This window comes from Dermacentor variabilis, chromosome 4, assembly GCF_050947875.1.
Source record: "Dermacentor variabilis isolate Ectoservices chromosome 4, ASM5094787v1, whole genome shotgun sequence".
Classification (NCBI taxonomy): domain Eukaryota; kingdom Metazoa; phylum Arthropoda; class Arachnida; order Ixodida; family Ixodidae; genus Dermacentor; species Dermacentor variabilis.
In genome coordinates this window covers 140,486,992-140,513,002 of record NC_134571.1, presented here as the reverse complement: position 1 = coordinate 140,513,002, position 26,011 = coordinate 140,486,992, and the positions used below count along the sequence as shown (strand labels likewise).

At 47.2% G+C, this 26,011-nt stretch overlaps 1 protein-coding gene across 5 annotated transcripts in view; it reads right to left on the bottom strand.

The window, feature by feature from the left end:
- LOC142579861 (E3 ubiquitin-protein ligase RNF19A-like) overlaps positions 1-26,011 on the bottom strand; it is a 123,600-nt gene that overhangs the window by 5,889 nt on the left and 91,700 nt on the right. For 4 of the 5 annotated variants that reach the window (XM_075690482.1, XM_075690481.1, XM_075690484.1 and 1 more), the window contains 3 exons: positions 22,343-22,457; positions 19,146-19,506; positions 16,836-17,003 (listed from right to left, as the gene is read on the bottom strand). In XM_075690482.1, the coding sequence (XP_075546597.1) occupies positions 16,836-17,003; positions 19,146-19,506; positions 22,343-22,457 (644 nt within the window). Of the gene's footprint in view, positions 1-1,342; positions 6,499-16,835; positions 17,004-19,145; positions 19,507-22,342; positions 22,458-26,011 lie in introns of those variants that run through there. The other variant, XM_075690485.1, reaches the window with a different exon arrangement.

The following is a 26,011-nucleotide window of genomic DNA, read 5'->3' as shown; positions in this document are numbered from 1 at the left end:
AGAAATATTTCAGTGCTGTGAAGCTGATTTCAGGAAGCGTCACTGTAATATAGACACTCTCTCCCCTTTCCCATAGAATCCGCAAGCGAAATTTCTTCCCTGCGTTCTCCCGTACCGGAACTTGAGGATCGCGTGACGCATACATCACGGGCGCCTTTTTTACAGCAAAGCTGTAATATGGCTAGCCGATTCGTCCGTCCGTCTGTTGGTCACCTATATGACGAAAAATGCTCTGGCGCAACCTCATGCACATGTGCGAGAAAAAAAAAAAGAAGCGCACAATACGTAAGCTTGGATTAGCTGCACCAGTAGTGACGACATTGCTCTCAGTCACAGCCAAACGCACGCGCAGCGGTTTCTCTCTGGCTCCAAAATGGGTTGGCCATGCGTCACACGTACTCCTTAGGAGCAGGCAGCTTTTGATCAGCAATGCCTCCAACAGAACCTGGAACGAGCTCGTCTACGCTGTGCCGGTGCTGCAGCCCGGGCACAAGAACAGGCTCATGCAGCCGAGTGCAAGCACCAACTGTCTACCGAGGATCCAGTAGCTTACCATGCCATTGCTTAATGAACTGTTGGGATTAACCCAGTGATACACACCACCACACGTTTCAGCTTCGCTGGTTAACCATCTGTGCAAAGTGCTTGGGCAGCAAATTTATTTTCTCACTTGTTGCGTCACCGGTCTCGCGCGCAAGCTGTTGCGCAAGTTTATTTCGTTTCGCGTAGCGCAAGACTGCACGCTCTGCACGAGAACACTTGAATAGCGATATGTCAGTGCTACACGAACACTGAGGCATATGCAAGCGTATTACAGAGCTTGATCGCGTGCTGAAACACGATAGAAAATGACAGTTTTGCTTTGTGTGCATGACTGCACCACATGGGAGCAGGCAGACGATACAGAAGCACATCTCTTGCTACGGCACGAAGTAAAACAAGAACTAGCAGACATTCGGCTTGTATGCTTATTCTTTCTCTAAACTGAATTCGTCTATTGAAGCAACATGTTAAAACGAACCACTGATGTTGCCTTCTATAATTATCTAAGTCACGTGTCACTACGAATGATGTTGCAGCACTGCCATGGATGTAGGCACACGCGCAAGTGGGCATGGAATGACTCGCATTAAAATGAACTTAAATGCGCTCGGATAATTTTTGATATCTGGCTCAAGTACGTACGCCTGTCAAGCCTGCTTGGCGTGTGCTTTGCATCTCAGTCCTCCCTTGGCAGCATCCCCCTACACCAGAACACACTGGCCCACTATGAATCAAACACGTGGCCTCGCACCTAGCAAGAGATGAATGCCTGCCGTGCAGCAGGGAAGTGAGAGCAGTCTTTGTCCGTGGAAATAGCAATTTTATTCGTTTAATTTCAATTATAAATACACACACACGCACAGTGTACACGCACGCGCACCACAGAGCCTGCGGGTAACCAGCTTTGTACATCAATGTGACCTTCCCCCCCAGCCCTCTCCTGCCACAGTAGACTGGCGAAAGGGGGGCGCCACAGTAGATTGGCAGTTGTCTTCCCTTTGCATGTTCCATACAAGCCACGGCTGTACAAGAATACAAACATTAGGTTATACAACAGATATTCGTACACCCTTCATATGGAGGAGGGCACGAGGGCAGCCTCCTCGGGGCACAGCTTCCCAGCCAGGGCAGTTCACTGTCTCTCCACGTAAGAGTATGGCACACAGGCGCTTTTGGGCAAAGTCCACAGCCACGAGCACGCACCAGTCACCACCCCAACTCGGAAGGTCTCGCCCAGGGCCATATGGTACGAATGAAAGACAAACAAACATGGACAATACTTATGCCCGAAACAACATTCATCGTTTAGTTCCTTCGGTTCTTTTTTATTTTTTATTTTGTGCTGGAAATTTCTTGGTTCCAATTTGTTCACAAGAAGAGAGCAAACATATTGTTTAGACCAAGAGTTCCGAGGCAAATGCATGCCTAACCACAGCTGCTGCTAAGCAGTGCAACTCCTGCACATCTCTATTCACTTCAAAGTCGTGAAAGAGTTCTTGCACCAAAATGTTTCTGGAGCATTGAAAATACTAAGTGAATCCCAGTGCAGGACCCAGCATCATTACTGGTAATGCTTGCAATGGCCCAAGAACTCTTCGACAAAATGTATCCTAGGTGCCGAAGTTTACAAGGTGTACAGTCTGTGTGAAGGTAGAGTTTTCTGCAGTCGAGGCATGCAGCTTTTAGAATTTAGAATTGCAGCCTAGCGCAGGTGCAACCAAAACCATGCTGCACCATTTTACTAGCTGCAGGTATGAACTTTTATCATGGAACCCACATCACCTAATGCTGTATTTCATTCTGATGGTACAACAAGCAAGAGCAAGGCCTTGTGCTCAGACTGCCAGGAAACCACCAATAAGCCACAGAGCCATCTGCCTACCTTGGGCTAATGCCATCCAAGCCGTACAGTCTTAACCAATGACACTTATTTTTCGTGATACTGCAAGCCCCACAGCCACCGCACGCACTATGGCGTAACTGCGACCATGGAGCTGTAAAGCAAGGGCACTGAACAGGCTTTTGCGAAAGTGTTCGGCCTGCACACAGCTTCCCATCTGCAAACGGCCCAAATGTATCCCTTTCATCTGGCTGCAACGTGAAACACTCGCAGAGAACAACATGCATGACAAGATATTTGGTGACATTGACACGATAGTACAGCAACGCCACCAGAGTGTGCAAAAGTGACCGAGCTTGGCCAAAAATGAAAGCATTTAAACTATGATTCAATGCCCAGGAAAAAAAAGAAGCAAACTGGAACAGATAACCAGTTATAGATGCAGGAGAAGTTTTGTGAAAAGTGCTGGCTTGCAGCAAGTACAGAGGTGAGCAGCCTTGACTAGAACGTGCCGCCGAGGCTCTGTGTAGCAAGGCAGCACCGTCTAACGTTAGCCACTGGTTTCGAGATAGGTGCCCAATGTGCATGTGCAGCAAAAGGAGCCTGCTCATTGCTTCTTTGTTCCAGTTCCCACTGTGTGTTTGCTTCCCGTTGCCACGGCCATGCTGCATGTCTATGTGGCATTGACATGACATTGCCATGGCGGTCAGGCAAGCACGCGCAAGCAATGGCGGCTGACCGCATGTTTTTGCAGAGCTGGCAAACTCGCCGTTCTGTACAAATACAAAATGTGCCATCTATCCTTGCTAACACGCAGTGCAAAGACAGGCAAACAGACAACACGGCCGGTGAGCGTGGTGCATATTCAAAAGTGCACGGTCAACCACCATCACTCGCGCTTACTTGCCTGGCCGCCTGGTTGGGTACATGTGTAAAACATGACGGTACGGCGCTGCACTGGCCGCCGTGGCAATGTCGTATTAATGCCACACAGACATGCAGCATGGCCCTTGCGGTGGGAAGCGAACACACAAGGTGAGAACTGGAACAAGGAAGCGATGAGCAGGCACCCGGCTCTTTTTCCCGCGCATTCACAGTGGGCACCCATCTCGAACCTAGTGGCTAACGTTAGACGGCACCGCCTTGCTACACAGAGCGCCGGTGGCACGTTCTACACAAAGCTGCTCACTTCTGTACCTCATGCGCTTGTATGGGACAAAAAATTACCACACTATGGAACAATTATCAGTCAATGCTGAAAAGGAACAAAAGTAACCAGGAGGCTTCCAATTGAGACTTGTACTGCCAGCGTACCAAGATACAACACAGCAGAGGAGTAATCTCGCACAGTTCGTCAAGCTCCCTGAATGTTATCTGACAAGTTGTGAGGTTAAAAACTCAAAACGTATGGCACTTTACGGCACAGATGGCTGTGCAACAAATTACTGAACGACCCAAGTAAGATGTACATCTAGAGCAAATATCCAAGTCGTCAAACTGGCAGAAAGAACTGGGGAATCCACAACAGCCAAATGTGAAATTGGCATCTGCGACAGACAATGAAACTTGGATAGCGAGCCCAGTTTTGCCGTTGGGACTATAGTAACATGACAGTTGGCAAATGTTGGTGTAGGCTGCGGGCTCGCCTCACAGCCGCACCCTTGAGAATGCAGTGGGGGCAAAACATGACGCGTTGAGCACTTGAGCACACAACTAGACACCACTCAAGACTGGTTACCTACAGACAGGCCACAGCCCAAGCTCTCTTTCACTTGAAGAGGAATTTTAAATTATGTAAGGAACTGGGAACCAATGGAAGAGAGGAGACAAGATATGACATCAAGCAAGTTGGTCGCTAAAGGTGGCCAGAGAAAGACAGCAAGAGACACTTATCACTCAAGAGAGTGAAAGAAAGAAATGTACTAGAGGAGATAAAGTACTACGCAGTGCAAGAATCGATAAAGACAAGCATCGGCAGAGTATCAATGCGCGCTTATTGCAAAAACAAACAAAATCAGCTGCAGCACAGTCAGTTTGGCTGCCATGATTAAACACTGGAAGCACCAAACAACCAACAAATTTTTTATACACTGTACAAAACAACCGGCATGTTTCCTCACTGGAACTATTTTTTTTCCCAGCCAAGGAAAAAAAAGGTATGCAAACATCGCAAGAGGAGGCAATGCACAAGAACCACTCTTACCATGGCAAAAGACACACGGCACACACATACAGCGGCCAGCAACAGTGGCAGCCACTGTAACGCACACGCTATGCCTCATGTCAATACACTTGAATATACATCTGTAGAGTTTCCAACAAATTTCTATGTCAGGTGATCACACTACATCCGGAACACATTCATGACTATAACCTCGAACGGCAAAAACGTCCTTTTTTTTCTCCAGTCTTGCTCATACTATAGGAGATGTGATGACCAAGCAAGTTGACAGGCAGTGACCTCACTTGTTTGGAAGGGCTGCCCATGCACTGTCGCAAAAGACACGGCTGAAACGTGCCTGCAACTGTCAGACAAAGTCGTCTGCTGTGGCCGGCGCGCTAGAAACCTCCCGGTCCATTCCGACACTGTGAACAGCACCAGATGTTAGCTGAACGAAACTCTGTCTCGCCGGAGCCATCGCCGACTGTCTGGTGTGTTGGACAGTCTTGTCAGCTGGCCCACTTGGCACATTTCTCTTTGACAAACCACCAATGGATGCAAAGTCATCCAGGAGCACATTTAAAACTGGCACCACAGATGGCGCAGCTTCATGTGCGCAAGCAAGCAGTCACCAGTTGTTATACAACACTGGCAGCGTCAGCGCTTTACACACAATTCCTTTCCTCCGGTGTTCTTTGTCTAATCGCTCAAGCTTGCAGGGGTGAATGCACCATTAGCACCAATTCAACGTGTTGCCTGCTGTGTACCTAAAGTCGGTCGGTCGGCGTGAACCACAACGTTTGAGCCCTTGCCATGTGAGCCATAATCCTAGCATTTTGCTTGTCTGCTTAGCAGTGACAGCCTTCACTTATCTGGCAATACTTGCTTTTTTGTTTTTTCAGTCTTCTGCCCTGCACAACTAGAGCAGAACCACTGCGACAGAACTGTCAGTCTCATGCCCTCCAGGCAATGACACGCCTGATAAAGGTCAGAGAGGCTGTGAACCTATGACAGACCATGTCAACTGCCCACACACAAGCACAATGACACCAACAAACAATGCTCTCTGTGCTAGCTTTGCCACTTTCGTTGCCACAGAATTCCAAACAGCCACTCTTAGTCTGGGAAACTCTAAAGGTACGGAATTCCACTTTTGTTCTCAAGCGGTACGGGGTGTTCTTCAGACAGACAGCTGGAGTAAATGTGGCTGCAGAGGTTGAGTGACACACAGTATCCTGCAAGCTGTGCTCGAGCTGGACTCTGGGCCCACGATGATGACTTGCTCTTCTTGACATCAAGAGGAATGCGGCAGCTTCCGCAATCCATAGCGCTATGCACCATGGCAAACGAGCTTTGGCCAGTAACTAATGGGTCAGCTAGGCATGTCCAGACTCCGTTCCACGACACACCGTGCACTGACCGACCAGCGTGGAAAGTGTTCCATACATCAACGACAGTCGCGTGCCGCTGTCTGGCTAATGTTACACAAGTGACACACGGAAATGCGCATTCTAACAGCCCTGCTCACCATGCTGCAGCGAAACAGTGATCATGCACAAGAAGCAGGAACCATCTGACAGTTTCGTTGTTTTTGGCCTGTCCCGAAATTCGTGCTTCAAAGACGGCACTCCGCAATGCCGCAGCTTGGTGGCCGAGAGCTGCCGACACGCTGCCCATCACCGGGTGCGCCGATGATGACAGAACATGACACGGCGATGGGGGGCAAGCTGGCAATGCTGCTGCCGTCTCCTCCTCTCTCTCTTTCTCTCACTCAATCTGCACTTTGGTAACGCTGGCAGTGTCAAGGCACTCGCAGTGCGGCAACTGTTGCAGCGGATGGGAGGGCAGGGCGTTGGGGCAGCAGGGCCGGTGAGTGATGCGGCACTGGCGACAGTAGTCCGACTCTTCCGAGGGGTCAACGTGCACTTCCACGGGCGCCGCCAGAGTGCCTTCCCTACAGAGTTGGAAGTGGGGGAGAGGGCAGGGGGAACACCATACAGAAGCATGCAAAGGGGGGTTAGTCATGTGAGGGGGGAACAGAGGTTATGAACATGGAGGGTGGGGAGGGAGGAGCCAGTGGCAAAAGAGGGGAGTGCGGAAGCATCAAAGGAGAGAAACACCAGAGTCCAGTGGATCAAACAAAAGAGGTGGATGAAAAAGGCAGGTGTGGGATTCGACAGCACAAAACACCACAAACAAAAAGAAATGAGATAGGGAGAGAAAGCAAGCAAAAATAGACAGGATAAGGACAATGTCACAAGGTGTTTGAGGTCAACGTCACCAGGTGTGGGACATAGCCCAGGGATGTGGGATTCAAGACAGAAAGCAGTAGTGTTCAAAAGGCAGGGGAAAAGGGAAAAAGGGAAGTAAAAAGAAGTGGAAAAGAACACATTAATGTACGTTACACACTTTTCCCTTGAGAAAGGTGGGAAAATCAAAGCCATCAAAATTTTTTTATGTAACTCTTTCGAGCAGCTTTTTCATAGACCTAATGCAGCAACTGTTTTAAAAGGATATTCCAGTGCCAAGCATTTTCTGGCAACATGTAAAGTGTTATAGGGAAGTTGGTGAGGATCAAGGCAATCGCAAGACAAAATAGACTCAAACTTCATCATTTCAAAGTAATCATAACTTCCTACTAAATTCCCATATAGAAACATACACCTACTATCTTAACAAGTCAAAAACTTCCAATAAAGATATAACGACATTTATTTTAATTCATAAGGAAGATTTACTAATAATTTTGCATGCACCGGCAATGAACAAGATTACCAAAGCAAGAAAAATAAAGTAATTTTTTTTGCAAATCGGCCTCATAAATGCCCTTTCTTGGTGGGCATCAACTGCAGTGATGTAGAGGGTTAAAGGTAGCCTAAAAAACATCATCAAAGCTTCTGGCATACATGGCAATGTTGCCTAATGAACAGTCGACGCATTACAGCACCATCAAAGCAATAGTCAGCAAGCAGGACTGATCAAGACTGCAGAACTTTCTGTACACAAGATACAGACAAGCAAGACAAATAAGACAAGCAAGGAGCTTTTTGGGCTGAAGGAGCGGCGAATGGCAGTGAAACTTCTAGTTCCCCCAAACTTTTTTTTAAAAGCGCCTTGTTATTCACAGATCTTTTCATAGTATGAGTAACTGAAAACAAGAAACAGCGCTGTGCATGTCGTCTTCGCAGTCCTTGTCTTTCACGCTGTACGTTATTTTTGATCATGAATTACCAACTAGCTCAAGCAACCACCCAAGAAAGAGTCAATCAGAAATTATGCAGGGCCTTCTCGCTTGTGAATGAATAAGACTAAGTTAATCTGTACTACCTCAACATTTACTTTTCAGTTGTTCTTTATATATATATATATATATATATATATATATATATATATATATATATATATATATATATAGAATATTACATGACCTTGTGAGATAAGCATCCACCAAAGTTCTGTTGTTTTAACTTCCTAAGGCAGCACCTGGGCTATGAAAGATGCCATACGTGAAGATCTGGAAAAATTCTGGACATCTAGAGCTTTTTTTATCAGGTACCCTTACGCATAGAATTTCGCATATTAATTACTAGAGGGAACTCGGGCACTAATGTCTACGGTAGCTACAAGCAGGGCAGTTCAGTCAGCATGGGAATGATGATTAGAACACATGGATTTACCTAAACTTCGCCTTTCCGGGTTTAAATGGGTTCGTGACTTTGCAAACTGATCACCTTCAACAAAGTACTGCATTATAAACATTTAAATAAACAACCAAAATTGTCCGACGAGGGGATTGTAACAGAGGACCTCTAACACAGAAGTCCGATATTGAAACCATTACGGCATGGACGCATGCGTTGACAAGCAGGTGTCTTGCAAGCCAGCGCTTTCAGATACTTGGCGCATTTCGATTTGGCCACCTCAATAGGCCTCCAACGCTCAACCACGCTTTCACTTTGGCCACCCGCTGCAACTAGCAACAATTATGCATAATAATAATAATATTTGGGGTTTTACGTGCCAAAACCACTTTCTGATTATGAGGCACGCTGTAGTGGAGGACTCCGGAAATTTTGACCACCTGGGGTTCTTTAACGTGCACCTAAATCTAAGCACACGGGTGTTTTCGCATTTCGCCCCCATCGAAATGCGGCCGCCGTGGCCGGGATTCGATCCCGCGACCTCGTGCTCAGCAGCCCAACACCATAGCCACTGAGCAACCACGGCGGGTAACAATTATGCATGTTTTCAAAGTCTTATGGCCTTCTGCATTTAGAAAAAGTTTAGATTGCTCTGAATTTGAGGCCATAGATACAGTTAAAGCATAATAATAGAAGCCGCGAGAACGACTGAAGCCACAAGCACAAAAATCAGACAAATCCACGTAGTATTAACAATCATTTCCACGGTGGCTGAACAATCGCAGCACCTGCGTTCCCTCTAGTAACTACTGTAGAAAACTGTATGCCGTTATCTCAGCAGACAAGAATTTGAGCGCTCCACGCCTGTCGCAGTGAAAACACCCTGGCTGAGGATTGAAACAACAGAGACATCAGCCTTGCGCCAAGCATGATGGCACTACTGCACCAGGCCTCGGAGCATCACTGCTTGTCTAAAGCGCACAGAACAGTCTCTGTAGCTCGAGTTGTTAGCCCGTGCAGAAAAATCAGTGTGGCTAACAGGGACACGATGACACATCCTTGCCTGTTATACTCGTATCACACGGGCATCCACGAACTCCTTTATGATAAGGAAGTGCGAGACTTCCTAAGTGAGTTCGACCTCAAGGAAGTTGCAATCATTTGACAGGGCCAATAATGAGTTTTTAAGGTAGCCGCCAGAGGCACATTCAGTGATGTTTGGTTTTTGTACAAGTACAAGAATGTAACTTCTAATTAGCCCGTAGCTATTCTGATTAACGCTGCTTCTATAAGAATATTATTCGATACATTTGATGCAAGAGACATACACCTCATTAAGGGTTAAAGCGCACTCGCCAAACATGGCAGTGCTGACAGCGACACTAGCCACCTTGTGCTTATACAGTCGACTCCCGATAATTCGAAGCCGCTTAATTGGAATTTTCGGTTAATTAGAAGTGAAGTGCTGGTCCCGTCAGTTTTGCATGTAATCCTATAGAAGAAATCGCTCAATAATTCGAAGTCCTCATCCAGTAATATTGTTTAATTGGAAATTAATTTTCAGCCGGGATCCTCGAGGTGACCGTCATTTTTTGGTAGAATGTACAATTTTTCAAGTGTTGCAACAGTTCCGTGCTCCGCGTTGGTGTCATCGCCACCGCAGCCACCCGCAACGCCATCCTTCTTGGAGCGGCGCTATTATTCATTGCTACGGCTGCCGTGGCCTCCGCGATCAACTCCAGGGGGAGGCGAAGCGGCTCCCGCCGGAGACCACGCGCGGCTGCCGCGAGTGGCCGAAGCTGATCGCGGAGGCCACGCGGGTGCCATAGGTGCACGCAGCGCTGCATACTGGCAGTGGCGAGATTGTGCGAGATTAGTCTTGCAGCGTGTGCAGCGTAACATCGAGGCATGTGTTGGTCAAGCGCCTTTGTGCGGGAAGCTCGTAGGCTAGGTTGTTCCACGAGTGATTCGGAATTGACTGTACCTAGTAGCGCAGTTTATAGCCATGGCAAACCGTGGCTCTTATCGCACGCTCGACCTGGCAACGAAAGTCGAGGTTTTGAAGGAAGTTGAGAAGGGAGGTGCCGCCAAACAAGACAGCGCACGGAAGTACGGGATCAAGCCGAACACGCTCTCTAACTACACCAAGAACAAGCGCACAATAATGGATGCATTTGAGAACGACAAGTTCAAGACTTCTCGGAAGCGAATGCGCGCCGGCGCTTACCCAGAGTTGGAGAAGGCTCTGCTGGTTAGGATTAGGGAGGCCAGGAGCAACAAACTTCCTCTCAGCGGAGACATCGTTGCGATGAAAGCCCGAACGCTTGCAGCAATGTTGGGGATCGATGACTTCGTTTCGTCAGATGGATGGCTGACGCGCTTTAAAGATCGCCATGACCTGGTTTTCAAGAGCGTGTGTGGTGAAAAGGCGTCCGTTAACCAGGAAACATGCGCCACGTGGAAGGACGGAAAGCTGCGTGAATATCTCGCCGAATACAGACCAGAAGACATCTTCAATGCAGATGAGACTGCACTCTTCTATCGGCTTCTACCAGGGAAGACCCTGACATTCAAGGACGACGACTGTGCTGGGGGCAAATGCAGCAAGGAGAGAGTGTCGGTGCTGATAGCGGCAAACATGACTGGCATGGAACGATGTCGGTTACTTGTGATCAAGAAAGCCGCGAAGCCGAGATGTTTTAAAGGCGTGAAGACGCTGCCTGTGGACTATGAGGCGAACAAAAAAGCGTGGATGACGGCCGAAATCTTCAAGAGCTGGATAAGCAAATTGGACCGCAAGTTTGCTGCTTCGAACCGCAAGGAGTTGTTCCTTGTCGATCACTGCAGTGCTCATGTGAATGTGCCAGCCTTGAGTGCAATACGCCTCGCATTTTTGCCTGCAAACACAACGGCTGTTTTGCAGCCAATGGACCAAGGCATCATCAAGAATGTTAAAGTCCTGTACAGGCGGCACCTCCTCGAGCGCATGATTTTGTGTATGGATAGCTCCACAAAGTACGAGGTGAGCCTGCTTAGTGCCATCCACATGTTGGCGCGAGCATGGGATCGTGTGAAGCAAGAAACAATCGCAAACTGCTTCAGGGCTTGCGGTTTTGTGGCAGCTTCTTCGGAGGATGCCTCTGAAATTTCAGCAGAGGAAGCGTCAACAAGCGAGCTTGACGGCACTGATTTTGGTGATGCTCTCGGGGACGTCAATTTTGAAGATTACGTTGCCGTAGACAAGGCGGTCGAAACGTGCGGTGCGCTGACGGATAGCGAAATTGTAGAGATTATTCGGCCCCAGGAAGCGACCCAGGAAAGCGACCATGACGTTGAAGGCGAGCCGCAACCTAAGGCTGCCGATGTAGCTGCGGGCCTTGCTCTTGCGGAGCGCTTCTTTGCCGCTGAAGGTAACGCGGAAGAAGCGTTCCGCCACATCTACAGCCTGCAGAACTTGCTTTCAGCAGCGCGATTCGGCAAGAAGAAGCAAAGCAAGATGACCGACTATTTTTCTTAGAGAAAATACTCAATTTCGCCACAAATAAAGTGCTGTTTTTTGTGTTTTTGAGCTTAATTGGAAGTTCGTTTGATTCGAAGTTTTTTGCGGTCCCCGTGAACTTCGTATTAACGGGAGTCGACTGTATGTGTTTTTCTTTGCATTATGACTAGCCACATGTCCTTCCTCCGTGGCTAGACACCATAGCATGGCGTGCAGGCTCTGCATTCTTCGACCAGAGCTGCTGCAGACTACACTCAAAACGATACATTTCCTGCACAGTGATTTCGTAGGATTTCCTTTTATTTTGTCTACTGTGCCATTCATGAGTGACCACACCGACTGCTGCACAACTAGCATGACAAAGGCAACGTTTACATGAAGCCAGCGCGAGTGGGACGAGTCCGGAATCGAGCTGACTGAGCTCGACGTAACTGCGTTTACATGAACTCACTTCTGACTAGTCCATACAATGATGGCACACAGCGTCGAGCCGAGACATCAACGCTTTTGAACTGGGCTTGCGGTCCCCGCAGCCCTCGGCAACAGCTCTATTTCACGGGTCTTATCGCTACAATTACTTTGCGCTGCACAGTGCCTTCTCCTGTCCCGATACTATTCCCACTGCCGGAACAAAAATTGCGAAGTCCCCGCGTTTCTGCGTAAGTCTAGGCGCTGGCGGGCTGGATCCGTCCGCATTTACATGCACGCTGCAAACTGGTCACGCGCTGGGTCAACCTGTATCCCATGCAGTCAGGATGACTCGACGCTTGTTCAATCCAACTGGCTAGTGTTTACACGAACTCAACAGGCATATTCCAGCCTGACAAGTCGACTCCACTCGATTCTATAGGGTTCGTGTAAACGCCTTGAAAGATGAGAAAAATGGCGGCAAGCGGCCTAGGTCGATAGTATTGTGCAGCAGCAAGCAGAACTGTTGCTAAACTGCAACTGTTGTTGAATTGCACTTGAACTTTTATTTAATTCAATAGAAACGTTTTAAGTATATGCAATGTTAATTTTAATGCAAAAAATAATTAAATTATCAGCTTTACAACAACAGGTATGGGTACAAGAGCACACCCTTCAGCGGTCGAGGCAGATCGCAGATCTCCCTTGACCAAAAGTTCCTTTGAACTCCCTAAGCAGACAAGCAGGTGTTGACTAGGTGGGGTGACCGTGTGACACTGAGTGCATCTCCCTCGAGATAAAGACGACGGAGTTAAAACGACTCTGCTGGTGCCTGTGTGACAGGGGGTGTCCATCATCATCATCAGCATCAGCATCATCATCCTATTTTATGTCTAATGCAGAACGAAGGCCTCTCCCTGGGATCTCCAATTACCCCTGTCCTGAGCCAACTTATTCGAGCTAGCACCTGCGAATTTCATAATTTCATCACCCCAGCTAGTCTTCTGCCATCCTCGACTGCACTTCTCTTCTCTTGGCACCCATTCTGTAACCCTAATGGTCCACAGGTTATCTAACCTACGCATATCCTTCTCGGCTATCAAATATCGGCTATCCCTGTTTGCTCTTTGAGCCATACTGCTCTGTTCCTGTCTCTTAACGTTGCGCCCAACATTCTTTGTTCCATCGCTCTTTGCGCGGTCCTTAACTTGTTTTTAAGCTTCTTTGTCAGTCGCCAAGTTCTTGCCCCATATGTCAGCACCTGTAGAATGCATTGATTGTACACCTTTCTATTTAACGATAATGGTAAGCTTCCAGTCAGGAGCTGACAATGTCTTCCATATGCACTCCAACCCAATTTTATTCTTCTGTAAATTTCCTTCTCATGACCAGGGTCCCCAGTGACTGACTGACCTAGGCAAACGTACTCCTTCACAGACTCTAGAGGATGACTGGCGATCCTGAACTCTTGTTCCCTTGCCCGGCTATTCATCCTTATCTTGGTCTTCTGCATATTAATCTTCAACCCCACTCTTGCACTCTCTCTCTTAAGGTCCTCAATCACTTGTTTTAACTTGTCCCCATGGTTGCTGAACAGGACAATGTCAACTGCAAATCGAAGGTTGCCGAGATATTCGTAATAGCTTGAACACTTCTTCCAAGCATACAGTGAATAGCATTGGAGGGATAGTGTCTCCTCGCCTGAACCGTTTCTTTATAGGTGTATTCCTGATTGTGCAGAATTAAGGTAGCTGTGGAATCTGTGTAGATACTTCCCAAGATATTTACGTAAACGTCATGTACTTCTTGATTACGTAATGCCTCTATGACTGCTGGTATCTCTACTGAACCAAATGCCATTTCGTAATCTACGAAAGCCCTATAGAGAGGCTGATTGTACTCTGCAGATTTCTCTTTTACCTGATTGATGACATGGATATGATCCATTGTAGAGTATCCCTTCCTGAAATCTGCTGTTCCCTTAGTTGACTAAAGTCCAGTGTTGACCTTATTCTATTGGATATTATCTTGGTAAATATTTTATATATTACTGGAAGTAAGCTACTGGGCCTATAATTCTCCAATTCTTTAATGTCTCCCTTTTTGTGGATTAGTATAATGTTGGCATTCTTCCAGTTCTCTGGGACCATTGAAGCCTATAGACAGTTCTTATAAAGGGCCGCTAGTTTTTCAAGCATTATGTCTCCTCAATCTTTGATAAAATCGACAGGGGCATTAGCTATGCTGAATTTTCAACACGAACGCACAATCTCAAACCTCCTTATAACTTGACACATCCTCATAGCTACACCAATCCTCATATGTTACACCAATATTTGTCGCAACTGTTACATTCTACACTAACAACAAAGATCTTAGATTTATATAGTCATACTGGATATTTTGTTATATATTTGTTCCTCTTAGCACTTAGGTTCAAATGTACCAACTAGCTCACTATAGACCTCTTCATTGAGAATGCCCTCTGGGCTCTGGTAGTTGCATGTGAACCCTCATGCAAAAGCATCACAGATGCGCCTTTGCACTCCCATGCCATCATCTAGAGAGGAGGTTCTCGCTCTCGCCTATGAAAGCATCTATACACACCCTACTCCTACTACAGTAAAAGCTTGCTCATTCGGATCTGACGGGACCGAAAAAAATGAAAGAATAAGCAACAAATACAGCTTTAAAACCAAGCTGGAGCAGCATATCTTTATTTGCTGAAGTACTGTGTTACAGACGTCTGCCTTTCTGCGCAAATCCCAACTGACATGACAATTTTTTGGAGTCCTTCCAAGTGGTGAACAGCACACAAGCTGTCAGAAGTGCCTAAGCAAAAAACTTCGAAAATTGAAAATTCCTCCGTGGCCTCTCTTGAGGTGCGATGAGGTTGCGGCTGCTCCTCTTTGCATGGCCTTTTCTCATCAGAACCATGGTCGTCCTGGGAGCGCGTAACGTCATTTAGGATTTCTCTATCGGTTAGCCGGCCAGCTGTGGCAACACCATAATCAAACGCATGTAATCGGCAAGTGCCACATTAGTTGGCAAAGCAGCGTCAAAGCTCAGGCAGTCATTGTTGCTGGACTCCGCTGGAACCTGTTCGGCTACTGCCGCATGCTTGTGCTCAGGCCTTACAAAAAAGCTGTGCTGAAAACAGTCAGCGATAACATGTCGAGGTGTGTTCTTCCACACGTGAGCTATGATGTGCACCGAACTAAGATGGTTCACTTCGTAATGCTTCCCAACTTCTGAGCACAAAAGCATCCGCTCTAGCAGTCGCCCTCGGTATTTAGATTTCACATACTGATACCCTGGTCATTGGGTCGAAGAACAGAAGCAGTATCAGGCAGCAGAAAAAATGAAGAAAAAACCAACTTCGATGCTTTTCAGTTCTATCATGCAGTTATGTGCACTGCAGTTGTACAGTTGTCGATGACCATTATTATCTTATGCCCCTTGGAGGTGGACTGCCGGTCCAACTGCTGCAGCCAGCCTTGAAAAATATCCGAGGTCCTCCAAGCCTTCCTGTTTGCCCGGTATTCAACAGGAAAGCTAATGATATTTTTGAAATAATGTAAGTTTTGAGCCTTCCCCGTGACTACAAGGGGCAACCGGTCCGTTTAAGTCATACTGGCGGCAAGAAGCAGTTATTCTTTGCTTGCACTTCTTGCCACCAATGCACGAGCCTCCTTCGAATGTCACCGCCTTGTCCGGAAGAGCCTTGAAAAAGAGCGCAATCTCGTCGGCATTGAACACATAACTTGAATTATATGCAGCAATGTGCTGAAGCAGCTGCACATTTCTCTACTCGGTGGTCATGTTTTCATCAACACTGCCCATTTTCCGGCACGCACTTCTGCAAACGAGTTCATGCCTCTCTCGCAACCTCATAAACTAGCCTTCGGAAGCCTTGAATGAATCAATGTCCACCACTGCCGAGTACCTCTGCGCTTGCATCATTATCAGAGGTCCACTCAAAGGCAGATGCGCACTGCAACAGTCGGTCATCCACCAAAACAAAGCTTCTTGCAGCTGAGGATGAGCTGCAGTTCGCAGCTGCTTTCTTGAAACATGAAACTTCTTGCCTTCAAAGGCTTGCAGAATCTGCAGTTCATTTTGCACATATGCGTGCGAAGTGCTTTTCACGTCCTGCCTTTTCATGACGTCTTGTCGCGATGCACCATTCTTGGACGTTTACAAGATTTCGACGTTAGTTGCCAAGTCCTTGGCCACATACTTCTGTTGCTTAGCCAACGTTACCATCGGTGTAGTGCAAGGTGGAAGGACATGCACCACACGGCAACAATGAAAAAAAGAAAACTTGACAAGAACAGATGACAACAACAGTTACAAAAGGGAAAATGGTATAGGCGATCGATGAGAATAAGAAAAAAAAAATGAAAAAAAGACAGACGGTCGGTGGCGCTGCAGTCACCACAGGTGACAATCACCATGCTATGGCGATGCCTTCCACATTTCGATTTTACTCAAGTGGTGCTACTGCTGCTTTTACTTCACTTTCGTGCAGTGATAGCAGTCGGCATTCTGCCAAATTAACAAACTTTTGGTCGCATAGACTAACATGCACTTATTGCGGGACCAAAATACCTGTCCAAATGAACAGTGTCGAATTAGCAAGCTTTTCCTGTATTAGCTGTAAACTGTTCGTGCGACAATCTGTCTGGTTCTGGCCAACAGGAGAGAGAGAGAGAGAGAAAGCCCTGTGGAGAAATAGCGCACCTGTATCCAACGATGGAACCTGCAAGGGCGCGGGTGCTGGCGGCGTCGTCCGCCAGGCCAGACATGTTGGCCGAGCGCTCGCTGAGACTGACCGTGGCAGAGGCAGTCTCGCTGTGGCTGCTCAGGCTGAAGCGCTTGTTCGATGACACCTCCGCCTGCACTTCCAGCCTGAGAGCAGTGACCACAGAGAGGAGGAAAACCGTGAGAAAAAACAATAATGAGAAGTGGAGTAGGCAACTTGGGGGATGCCAGTGTAGTTTAGACAATGCTCAGACGTGAGAGAATGTAAACACATGCATGTGGCGCTGCGTTTGTGTTGACGTCGTCATCAGACGTCGTTACCTTGTTTGCACATTCATCTTGGAATACGCTGGTATTCAAACATGGCATGACATCAAACGCACACTGAAACCCTAGCAAACTTCAGAAAGCAGATCATCATCACCATCACTAGCTTTCTTCTTTAACTGTGGCCATCAAGTTGCCCCTTCAACCTTCGCAATTCCTTTTCTGGAGCTGCCTTTAAACGGTATGTATGTTTGTTACAGTAAGTGTGCCCCTCAATTTCGAGGCATTACATCCACACCGTTTACAAGATAGACACACGCATTCGCTTAAGAAGAAGCTTTAATAATAATAATATTTGGGGTTTTACGTGCCAAAACCACTTTCTGATTATGAGGCACCCCGTAGTGGAGGACTCCGGAAATTTTGACCACCTGGGGTTCTTTAACGTGCACCTAAGTGTTAGCACACGGGTGTTTTCGCATTTCGCCGCCATCTAAATGCGGCCGCCGTGGCCGGGATTCGATCCCGCGACCTCGTGCTCAGCAGCCCAACACCATAGCCACTGAGCAACCACGGCGGGTAAGAAGAAGCTTTAGCTCGGGCGCTCCTATCTAAATGCATGTAAAAGGAGAATTTGTTTTTCTCGGCAACGACTTCACCAAATTTGACGCGGTTTGTTGTATTTAAAAGAAAAACTTGAATTCTAGTGACTGTTGGTTTCAAATTTTCATTTAGGTCGTCAATTTTTATTAAAAAATTGGCAAGAATAGAAAATCTTCAGAAAACAAGACTATCAAGTTTACAACTCTAACTCAGCAATGAAAAATGATATCCCAATTCTGTGAATTGCATCTAATAGCACATCTAAAGCGGACAAAACGGATATGTTACACGAGTTTCAAAAAAATTTAGTAATATGGAAATACAGCTTTTGCACAACCCTTGTGCACAACATAACGAATTCACTTAATATATAAGTTCATATATACCGAATTTGTCTGCTTTGATTGTTCTCATAGATGCTGTTTATAGAACCGCGATATCTGTTCTTGATGCAGAGCCATTAATTTGTAAACTTCGTGCTTCTATGTATTTTCTTTTTAACTTTTGAATTTTTGGAAATCTTTAAACAATATTCAGGCCCTAAATTGAAATTCCACTTCCAACAGTCACTAGAATTTCACTTTCTCTCTTAAATGGAACAAACTTAATTAAAATCTGTCCAGGGGTTAACTTAGAAAAGCGTTTCTGCGTTTTACATGTACTTGAATAGGTTGCGTTGGAGTTGTGCCCGAGCTAAAGCTTCCTCTTAATATCCCTTTTAGTTACCATAAACTCAAAAACATTGGTTGTTGCCCCTTAAAGAAGACAAACCACAACGCACTAGTTATTCTATCAAATACAGAACCCAGCTTTGCAGTAATGACAATATTACGGTAAAATAAATGTGCTTGCACTAAAATTCTATGTTCCTACAGTTATTACACAACAACTTTTACCGTTTCACATATTATTTCTCCGGAAAACCTACAAGGTGGAGAGCAGTGATTAATAAAGGAAAAATGAGGCATGCACCCGATCGTTCCCATTGCTACAAAGACAATATTACAATATTAGTTTCCTTTGTAGCAACTGCTCCGATTGGGTGGATGTCTCATTTTCCCTTTATTAGCTTTTACAGTGTTTGAGACATTTGGACAGCCTCCGAGCTGATACTAGGGGCACCTATGAAGGTTTTTGTGTAGTAGCTACTCTAGTGGCATAATCTACAGATCAACTTATGAAGCCTGCTGCAACTGTGGCTTGCGAGAGCTTGAAGCCTAGTCGTAATCATGCAGTCATCACTGGCGATAGTTCACATAAAAGGTATGGGGGCAAGTGAATACTCTGGATTTCATCTAAAAAACTAGTGAAATGCCACTGCTGTCTATTTTCAGGGCTGGCATTGTTGCTTGAAGTACTATGGGGCCACCAACTTCCGGGATCTTGCAAATTCTCAGTTACGGAAAACAAGAATCTCACCGGTGGGAGTGGGCACTGGCCGAGGCGATGCTTCCGGTGAGAGAGTGGCCAGCAATCGCCGTGTTGGATGCGCCTGCCACCGTGTCCAGGTGCGAGCCGAGGCTGGGGCTACCCCCTGACATCCCCAGGGAGGCCGCCTCGCCTATGCTGGCCGGAGCAATGCCCCCAGCAGTGTCCACGCTTGCACCATCAGCCGCAACCCCAACGGACCCGCTGCCGATCCCGCCCACGCCCTCGCCTTCCTCGTCAAACTCGATGCGGACCCCCGACGCGGAAGTGGTGACGCCGCAGCCACCAGAACGGCACAGGGACACTGGAACGACCCCGTAGATGTAGGCCAGCAGGATGGGGACGCCGATGCCTGTGGGGGCAGAGGCAGGCAATACAGGTTGGAGATAAAATCACAAATCGCTGGCCGGAACGAGTCCAGGACACACGTAGCCCTTTCTAGTACAGCCATGCCCACTCATAATGATCCCGTTTAGAGCAAACTTTTCGGCTACCACGAACAAATGAGAGCCCTATGAAAACTAAGCGTGACCAGCCTTTCACAGCGTATAAAAGCTGGGGAAATGTAATAAACAGGAAAGTATCAATGCACGGAACTGTATTCCACTGGTTAGCTGCTCCACACATAACATGGGCTGCCACCCTCCGGTCCTTAGACTTGAATCTCAACCAGAGAATATGCTAACCCTGCTCCGTACCGCTGTCTTCCCATCCTTATGTCTACCATCATGTTAAACGAACATACCGATAACGCTGCTAGGTTGGCTGGCTCTTGAAGGCGGCAAGGAGGAATGCCTCTTGATAGAAAAGTGTCAAATGGCTCACTGAGTGAAAAAGCCAGCATCTGTACCAGAGAAACAGCACCCGAACTCCCATACACTGCGACGCCACGTCACGAGCACGTCATTGGCTGTGATGCCACGGCATGGGCATGCCTCGACGGAGTAGAACAGGTGAAAGGGAACACCTGCGGCCACAGTGGTGTGCCAGGTGTTGCGCGAGGGGAGAGGGCATCGCCACTACGTCCCGTCACCCTCACTCTCACAATCCTGTGTTATCTGCATCTTCCTTGTCTCCACAAGCTCTCGCATGCATTCTAATTGTGCTTCGTTAAGGCCAAATCAAAACGCGCCAAGCGTCTCAATGCACTCGCTTGCCTGCAAGGAGTTCATAACTTGAAGAATCACTCAGTGGCGTTCAACTGGACATTAATGGTTTGGCATTCACAACTTGTGTAAGAAGTGCTTAGGTGTCCTCGGATGTTTTTTTAACTTTCTTTCTATCCACGGTTTGTACAGAACATTCAACTCAAAGTTCAAGGAGGGGGAAGAAACACCCATATACACATACAGTGAAAAATAGTGAATATGGCTTTGCTGCCGAGCTCAAGGTTGAATCCCAGCCATTCTGGCTGACTTTCGATAGGAGCGAAATGCAAAAAAAACATTTGCGTACTTTCATTTGCATAAATGTGGGGATGCGCGACTTGCACGCGTCCCCTGATATCGTGTTTTCCCGGATAGCTCCCGTCTCCTGCAATCCCGCTTCGCCGCGTGGCCTGTGTGATGCCCACAGCAGTCGGTCTGGTTGAGGCGCGGTACGAGAGATGGCGCGAGTGTTGCGCTGCTAACGCCGCCTCACCGCAGGGTTACTTGGGCGCGGAAAAGGAAGGCTCTTGTCTCTTTGGTGGCAGGTCAGCGAGTGCCGCGGATGTCCCGCGCGCGCGCCGATCCATGCTTCTGCGAGACCGTCTCGCGTGGCCTCCTTCGAAAGCGCCACCGTTCACTTGACCGTACGTGCGAACAACCAGGCGTTGGGATCCAGCATGGGGCGAACATATTCGCTCGCTATCCGGTCGCGGTGAGTCAGACTTCCTAGATTTGTCCCGCGCCCATCGACATGTTTTGTGGATAGCAACTCGGCTAGCAGGCATTGATCTATGAAAGGTGCAATAAATGCCCCTGTGATTGTTTGCACTACTGTGTTGTCGTTCCTTTGTCCCGAGAGTACAGGTGAGAACCCTACAACGTAAAGAACCCCAGGTGGTCAAAATAAAGGCAGAGTCCCTCAGCACAGCAAACCTCATGATCAGATTGTGGGCCCGTAAAACTGCAAGATTTCGTTTTTCAAAATAGTGAAATCTCTTTCTTGGCTGCAAACTTCTAGCAGATATGCACCTGCTTAGTTCGAACCATGCCTCAAGCTCCTCAGGTCACTTTTCAAAGTTGACTTGCCCATTGTATTGATGTTAGCTGCCAATGAGCACGACGTTTCATAGTGCTTGGCTTCAGTCAAAGATACTCGTCACGTCAAAGCCAAATAATTGAAACCTTGAGCCCTGCATTTCCACAGCTCAGGGCTTGAAAATGGAGCCACGGTGGCTGCGGTATGAACCAGCTAGGAAAACAAGAAAAATAGTGGTACATACAGCGTGGTCGTGTGATCTGGATTTGTCTAGCTCCACAATGGCAATTTAAACACGCCTGCCATTAGTGGCCGTGGGCACGCCACAATACACTGCTTAGTGACACTCCCACTAGACAGTGTCTATGGCATAGCCCTGATGCCGAATTCGTCACTTTCAATGTTCAAGTCACCCCCAACCCCAATTTATCTAAGAGTTCAAGTAGCACATTTATTTTCAAAGAGTTGGAAGGACCCTTGAACTCTTTTTTCCCAAATTCAAGGGTTTACGAGGATTTCAAGGTGGTGTACAAACCGTACTTCTATCGTCGATCGCATGGCCCTTAGCTTTTGACCACCACAAGGCTTTAACATAAAAAAATTTTAATTTTGGAATTTTACATGTCAGAACTGCAATTCGACTACAAGGCCCAACCTAGTCGTGCTGGGAGCACAGATTAATTTTGACCACCTGGGTTGCTTTAATGTACATCTAAAGCTAAGTAAGCACATGAGCATTTTTGCCTTTCACCCCCTATCGAAATGCAGATGCTGTTGCCAGGATCGAACCTTTGAGCTCAGCAGCCTGAGGCCACATCCAGTGAGCTACTGCAGAGGGTGGCCTTAACCTGCACCTGAACACATGGTGTACGAACAGTTTGTGCATTCTGCCACCACCCCGCTAGCAGCTGCTGGAGCCGATATTCACACAGCGCGGAGTGCCTTGCACCTCAGCCGAAGGCCACACAGCCGCCGATGCCCGCTGCACACATCCCACGACTCACCGACAGCAATGCCGGCGATGATCGGAGACACGAGGAACGAGGCCACCACGCCACTTGTCACCACGAAATTCCGCTTGAGGCGGCTCGTGGTGCGCAGGTCGTACTTGGAGTGCAGCTGCGCCATGGGGGCAGTACAAACGAGAAAAAGACAAAGACGGGAGGAAACACAGAGAGACACCAGCTTTCATTTGAGGCCCTCGCAGAGAAGCAAGTAGAAAAACAGAGACAGTTGCCTGCTGTTGTGACAGTCATGTGACAGTCATCCTTCTAAAACTGTAGAACCAAGAGAGCATTAAAGAAAAGCAGTAAAAGAAGCAGCAGTTTCCTAGCTCTCTTGGACAGTGCGTAATGGTTACTGTGCAGCACTTCATGGACTCAATCAGAAAAATTCCTGTAACACAAATACCGTATCTTTGCATCTACAACTAGCACCAGAATTTTTTTTTTTTATTTGACAGTAAAATCGGGCTGTGGGTAACACGCAAATTTCATCTTTAGGTGTGGCTTCCTGGCAGCACGCATTGTGTTGCCGTGAGGTCACATCTCAAAGGAACGCTTGCCAAAATTCCGTTATCACCAAGGGAACCCACCCGCTCCCCACCTCCGAACACTGTAGATCCCTTCTCCCCTCTTTCGTGGTCGCCAGATCTTCTCTTTTCGGGTAGCTATTATGTGTTTTGACTGTATCGGTAGTTAGTGAATAGCGCACGTGGCCCAAGGGAACCAGAACTGGGATCACAATGCAGTGCACTTCACAATAAGCTACAGTTTTTTATAGTGCACAGCAGAAGCTGAAGATTATCAGTGCAGTCAAAGAGGTGGGGAACATAGCCGCTGGCCGAAGATACGACGTGGAAGAGCCATGCATCTGTGAATGAGACTGTTCGTACAGAAATATAAGCACTGTACGCCATTATTTCCACAGGTTACATGCATGTTTTGTTTTTGTTTTTCCTTTTGGGAGTGTCACAATACGAGCAGGCGGGTTATACACGGAAAGATATGGTAAATACTCTTACACCTCGTCACCACAGCCCACTACTATGCTGCCTGAATATACGAGAGTGCTATTTAGAAACAATCTTTTCACGTAGTGCTGCGACAACCCTGGAAGCCTTTCTGTTTGTTTGTGTTTGTTTTTTCAGTTTTTTTTTTTTTTTCATCTTGCAACCTTACGTGCAGTTGTGAAATTTTGTTACATTGAAATAGTGATTAATTGCACTTTGTTATATTATGTGTTATAAGGATAAACAAACGAACAAAGAAATAAATATAATCTAAAAATACACGGCACATATGGAAATCAAATTACAATACATACAGTCAACGTCCGAGTTTTCGGACATGCCCGATAATTCAGACTCCTTCATGTCACCGTCACATACCCCATAGAACCAATGTATAAAAACGGCTAAAATTTCGGGCATTCAAACCCTTCGCCGTCTGATTTTTCAAGACTTTTTGCCTCTAACCACGGGTCTAAAGCAGTATCCATCGCCGCCATTTTTATTACCTCGCAGCCTCAAGCCCCCACTCTTGCATGCCAATCCGCTAGCCATAGCCAGCTGTAGCACTGCGGCCACTGTATCACATTGAAACCTCAAACCAACGCTCTCACATGCCAATCCGTTCGCATCTGCAGCCAGCCATAGCTATGGCCATAGTAGTATTTTGTGTTTATCCACTAAGAAGCTTCCAGCTTCGGTGCTGTGCTCTTCATTGAGCCGATTTGCCGCTGACAGTGATGGCGCTGACTACGCCTTCATCATCTTCGTCTATGACTTCGAAGCACTCAAAGCCCTATCGTAGGCTGACGATGGAAAGGAAAGCCGTCATCATCAAGCAAGTTGAAATCTGCCAGTGACAAGCCGACGTGGGCAAGGATTTCGGAATTTCTAAGCAAAAGGTTTTGGATTTCATGACGAAGTCCACCGGACTCAGCAAAAGAATGTGAGTCAGTGCATTTACCCGTAGCTTGAGGAAGCGCTCCTCGTGTAGTTAAATAATATGACCACAAAGTGAATCTCGGTCTCGGGTTACATTTTGAAGCAAAAGGCGAAGGCTTTAGCACTTCAAATGAGCGTCAAGGACTTCAAGTTCAGCGATTGGTAGCTCAGAAATTTCAAGAATCGCAATGACCTCAAGTTCAAGATGTGTGGTGAAAGCCGCGCTGTTGACGATTCAGCCGTCGTGCAGCATTAGAATGGAAAGCTGCAGTCTTTGATGCAGCAGTTCACGCCTCAGAAAATTTGAAACTGCGATGAAACTGGTTTGTTCCACAAAATGCTCTCAGAGGAAATGCTTGCATTCCCTGGTGACCTCTGTCATGGCGGCAGCAACATGTCAGGCAGATAGAAGTTTCGATGCTCGTCATAGAAAAACCGAAGAATCCAAGGTGTTTTATGGGGACAACCCTACCTTTTCAGTACGAGGTCAACAAAAATGCCTGGATAACACAGCAGTTATTTGAAGTGCGCATTCGCAAGTTTGACAGAAGGTTCAAACAGCGCAATCGAAAAATTCTGCTATTTGTGGAAAACTGGGTTGCGCATGGCCACATCAGAGACCTAAATGTTATATAGCTGGAATTTCTGCCGCCGAACACCACGGCAATCCTGCAGCCGATAGAACAAGGCGTAATCCGCAAGCTGAAGCTTCAGTACAGGTCATGTTTGCTCAGCCACATGGTACTGTGCTCAGACAGCACGAAAAGTTACACCGTTGACCTTAGATCTGCTGTTGGCATGCTTGTGGACCCATGGAAGGCTGTTACACAAGAGACGCTTTGCAGCTGCTTTCGCCACCCGGGCTTCACACTCGGCAACGAGATTGCCATCTTGATCGGGTAAAACGACAGCATGTACGATCAATCTCCTTTTATGGACTTTGCGTTCAATGACCTGCGTGCCATTGGCGTTTCGATTCCAACTGGGGTAACTTTTGAAGGCTTTGCCAACGCCAACAAAGATCTCAAACTTTGTGCAAAGTCAGCTGAGGATGAAATCGTCCGTCAAGTGACGGTGGGTTCGGTTGACTCCGATACTGAAAATGTATAGTCAGCACCTACACAGTCAATGAGCTGCGAGTTGACGCAAACATTGATGATGCTGTCATAAGTGTACAGTGATATGACCCTGGCTGAAATAGGAGCAACATCGTCGTGGGCAAGCGGAACACCATGCAAAAGAGGATGAATGATTTTTTCCGCGCTGCTAAAGCAGTAACAGGCAGCGTTGACCCAGCTAAAGATAGCGTCGGCTACATTGATGGCATCCACTGTCGTCCCCCCCCCCCCCCCCCCCGATTTATAAATGGCTCTTTTCAGAGCCACCTCAATGATGCATTGGCAGATTTTGCAAGTCTGATGCTCCGTCCATGACACTCTCCATCCGAGAAATACCTACAAAATAGTGCGTTTTCTGCATGCATTCATCTTTTCAGACTTCCCGATTTCTCACACATTTTCATGGTCCCTTGGGAGTCAGAAAAATCAGACGTTGGCTGTAGAACAATTCGTTAAATCAAGGTGTAACTGTACTGCACTATCTCGCATGTGAATGTGGCCCCTTCCCCTTCCTTTGTGCGTGCCATCTCTCTCACCAGTTCCATGCTCTGGAGCAGACACATACACGGCAAGCCGAAAACAAGATGATGACCCATCAGCTTCTG